General features: G+C 45.2%; 1 protein-coding gene across 2 annotated transcripts in view; it reads left to right on the forward strand.

The window, feature by feature from the left end:
- Positions 1-1,280: 1,280 nt before the first annotated feature.
- Positions 1,281-2,826, forward strand: part of smad7 (SMAD family member 7) — a 24,496-nt gene continuing 22,950 nt past the window's right edge. The window contains exon 1 of one of the 2 annotated variants that reach the window (XM_053687955.1): positions 1,281-2,662. In XM_053687955.1, coding sequence (XP_053543930.1) covers positions 2,167-2,662 — 496 coding nt within the window. In that variant the 5' untranslated portion in view covers positions 1,281-2,166. The remainder of the gene's footprint in view (positions 2,663-2,826) is intronic. The other variant, XM_017493073.3, reaches the window with a different exon arrangement.

Below are 2,826 nucleotides of genomic sequence, written 5' to 3' on the forward strand. Positions count from 1 at the left end.
TAAATAACTTCGATGTTAATGTGCAAAGATAGTGTGTGAAATGTTAAAAAAAAAAAAAAAAATTTTTTTTTTTAAAAAAGGCTGCAAATAATAGCGGCGGCCATTTTATAAACGCTTTATTACCGTGTTTATATCCTATTGGTATTAATTAACCAAAATAACGTTTGTATAACGTTGTCTTTACTTGAATCTATTTGGTGCTCATATTTTTAATTACCTGTTAGCTTCAGTGCAAGGCCTAAAATAAAAATAAATAAAAAGTAAAAAAAAAAAAAAAAAAAAAAAAAAAGACTGGTTAAATGACCGGGTATGATTTACCCCCCCCCCCCCCCCCCCCCTGCAAAAAATGGCGACATGACGCACAGTACTGACACTGAACATGTCCCACTGACATGTCCGAGTTGTGAAAAGATGTAAGGAGTGCAGATAGAGAGATAAAGTGATAGAGGCGTGTAGCACTGAGTGTGTTAACCAGATGGGGGCAGCAGTTCATGCGTTCTTAGCTTTGGTACTTTCTCTGGGACAAAAAGAAAACTAGGCTATTATTATTATTATTATTATTATTATTATTATTATTATTATTATTATTAATAATTATAATAATAATAGCTTTTATATTGTAGAACATTTGAGGATACAGCTATTTTTATAGCTATGTTTTATTATACAGTGATTCTTGCTTTCATGATAATGGGCTATTATAATAATTTATTTTTTATTATGATATATATATTAGAAAATATTAGGATGTTATGCATTATTCCAGTCTATAGTTTGTTATTATTTAATCATTCATTCTACTATGATTAGATGCTACAATATTTATCTCTCTATCTCTCTCTCTTTCTCTTTATTTTTTAGGGATAACAGGGTAGCCCAGATCCCCGACATAAGGCGCTAAGACACAGAGTACCCTTTGCGCGGTGTGATTGGAGATATATTTCTGGTCCTGGTGTGTTCTTGTGTCAGTGACCGCTGTGCTGAATTAACCAGCAACTTGGTGTAAAAGCCCGCATCAGGTTTATGAGAGAAGCTCAGCTCGTAGCTCCAGAGCGCAGTCTTTCTTTTACATAATCACCGTGACCACTTATCGTTGATAACTTTTGAAACTTTACTGGAATGTAACCTTTAAAACCCGATGTCGCCGCTTGTGAGCTACTTGATCTCCTGTTTGCGCAACACGATCGCTTTTTTTTTCTTAAGCGACAGGGTGTCTAGACAACCACGTGACCGGCCGGGGGGGGGGGGCGCCGCCAATGCCCACTGGAGAGAGAGAGAGAGAGAGAGAGAGAGAGAGAGAAGGCGCTTGAGCTCCTCTGTTCATTCCCGGTTCTTGAAGCGCACAGACCGCATCGCCGTGTCTTTTGTCGCGGCTCGGAAACTTTACGCGCGGCGCTTTTTGCTTTACTGCTCGATTATTATTTTGTGTGTGTGTGTGTGTGTGCTTGTTTATTTTTTTTACATTTCCAGGATAAATCCTGTACTTTGACCGGAAGACTGCAGACATTATATCCTCACTGAATGCTCATTTCTTCCAGCATTTCACAGTCGGGTTGATTTTGTGTTTTTTTTTTTTTACTCCCCCAAGCTTTTTTTGGCTGGATTTACCGGAGCCTCCCCGACCTCCTCTTTATTCGGATCTGCTTCAAGCTCTGAACATTTGTATTTCCCCGAGACATGCTCGGGTCACACAGCCATGCTGGTTAAATCTTCACATGGACTGTCTTGGTGGACGAGAACGGAAAGGCGCACGGACAGCAGATCTTAGAGTCAGGTCGAGGATGGTGTGTGGATTTACAGCGCACAGACACCGGCGCGACTTCAGTGTCTAACGGAAGTTTATTATTATTATTATTATTATTATTATTATTATTACATCAATTCATATGAATACCCCATTGGAACAGGTTGGGGTGTAGAATATAGGCTGTTCAGGATAGCCTGTGTGTATGTATAGGCTATATTTTTTCTCTGCTGCTTAGTTTGTGGGTGGAAAACCGAATTAAAAGACTGGCGTATGGTACAGATTGCCTTTGCTGCTCCCAGCTTTTGCACCGTCTCTCGGACTGCGCGGCGCCGCCTGGCCTCGGATCCCGGGACCTACTTCATGATTTGCGGACGCCATGCTCGTTCTTTAGCCGGGAGACCCTCTGCACGTCGTCGCGCATGTTCAGGACCAGACGGTCGGGGCTCGTCCGGCGACTCTGGAGGAGCCGCGCGCCCGTCGACGGCGACGGGGAGGAGGCGGCGGACGCCGGGACGCACGGCGCGGGAGGAAGCGGAAGAGGAAACGGAAGCTTGTGCATGGGCAAAGCGACCAAGGCCGCCGGTGGTGGTGGTGGCGGCGGCGGCGGTGGTGCGAGTGCGGAGGCCGAACTGAAGGCGCTCACGCACTCGGTGCTGAAGAAGATCAAGGAGAAGCAGCTGGAGGTGCTGCTGCAGGCCGTGGAGTCGAAGGGCGGAGCGCGGAGCCCGTGCCTCATGCTGCCCGGCCGAGTGGACGCGTACTCGCTCCCGCTGCTGCTCTTTAAGGTTTTCCGCTGGCCAGACCTCCGACACTGGTCGCAGTTAAAGCGGTTGCCGTGCTGTGAATCCTACGGGAAGATTAACCCGGAGCTCGTGTGCTGCAACCCGCACCATATGAGCCGCCTGTGCGAACCCGGTAAGACCTGCAGCTCGTGCACTTACACACTCAATCATTAGATACGCTACAGTATTAAACAGGTTAGACTTTTCCCCAGGGATAAAACTGCTTCATTAAAAAGAAAAAAGAAAAGAAAAAAAAATCCAGCTTGGATTGTGAACCAGCTGCACACACTCACTGGT

This window comes from Ictalurus punctatus, chromosome 18 (genome assembly GCF_001660625.3).
Source record: "Ictalurus punctatus breed USDA103 chromosome 18, Coco_2.0, whole genome shotgun sequence".
In the NCBI taxonomy this organism is placed as follows: domain Eukaryota; kingdom Metazoa; phylum Chordata; class Actinopteri; order Siluriformes; family Ictaluridae; genus Ictalurus; species Ictalurus punctatus.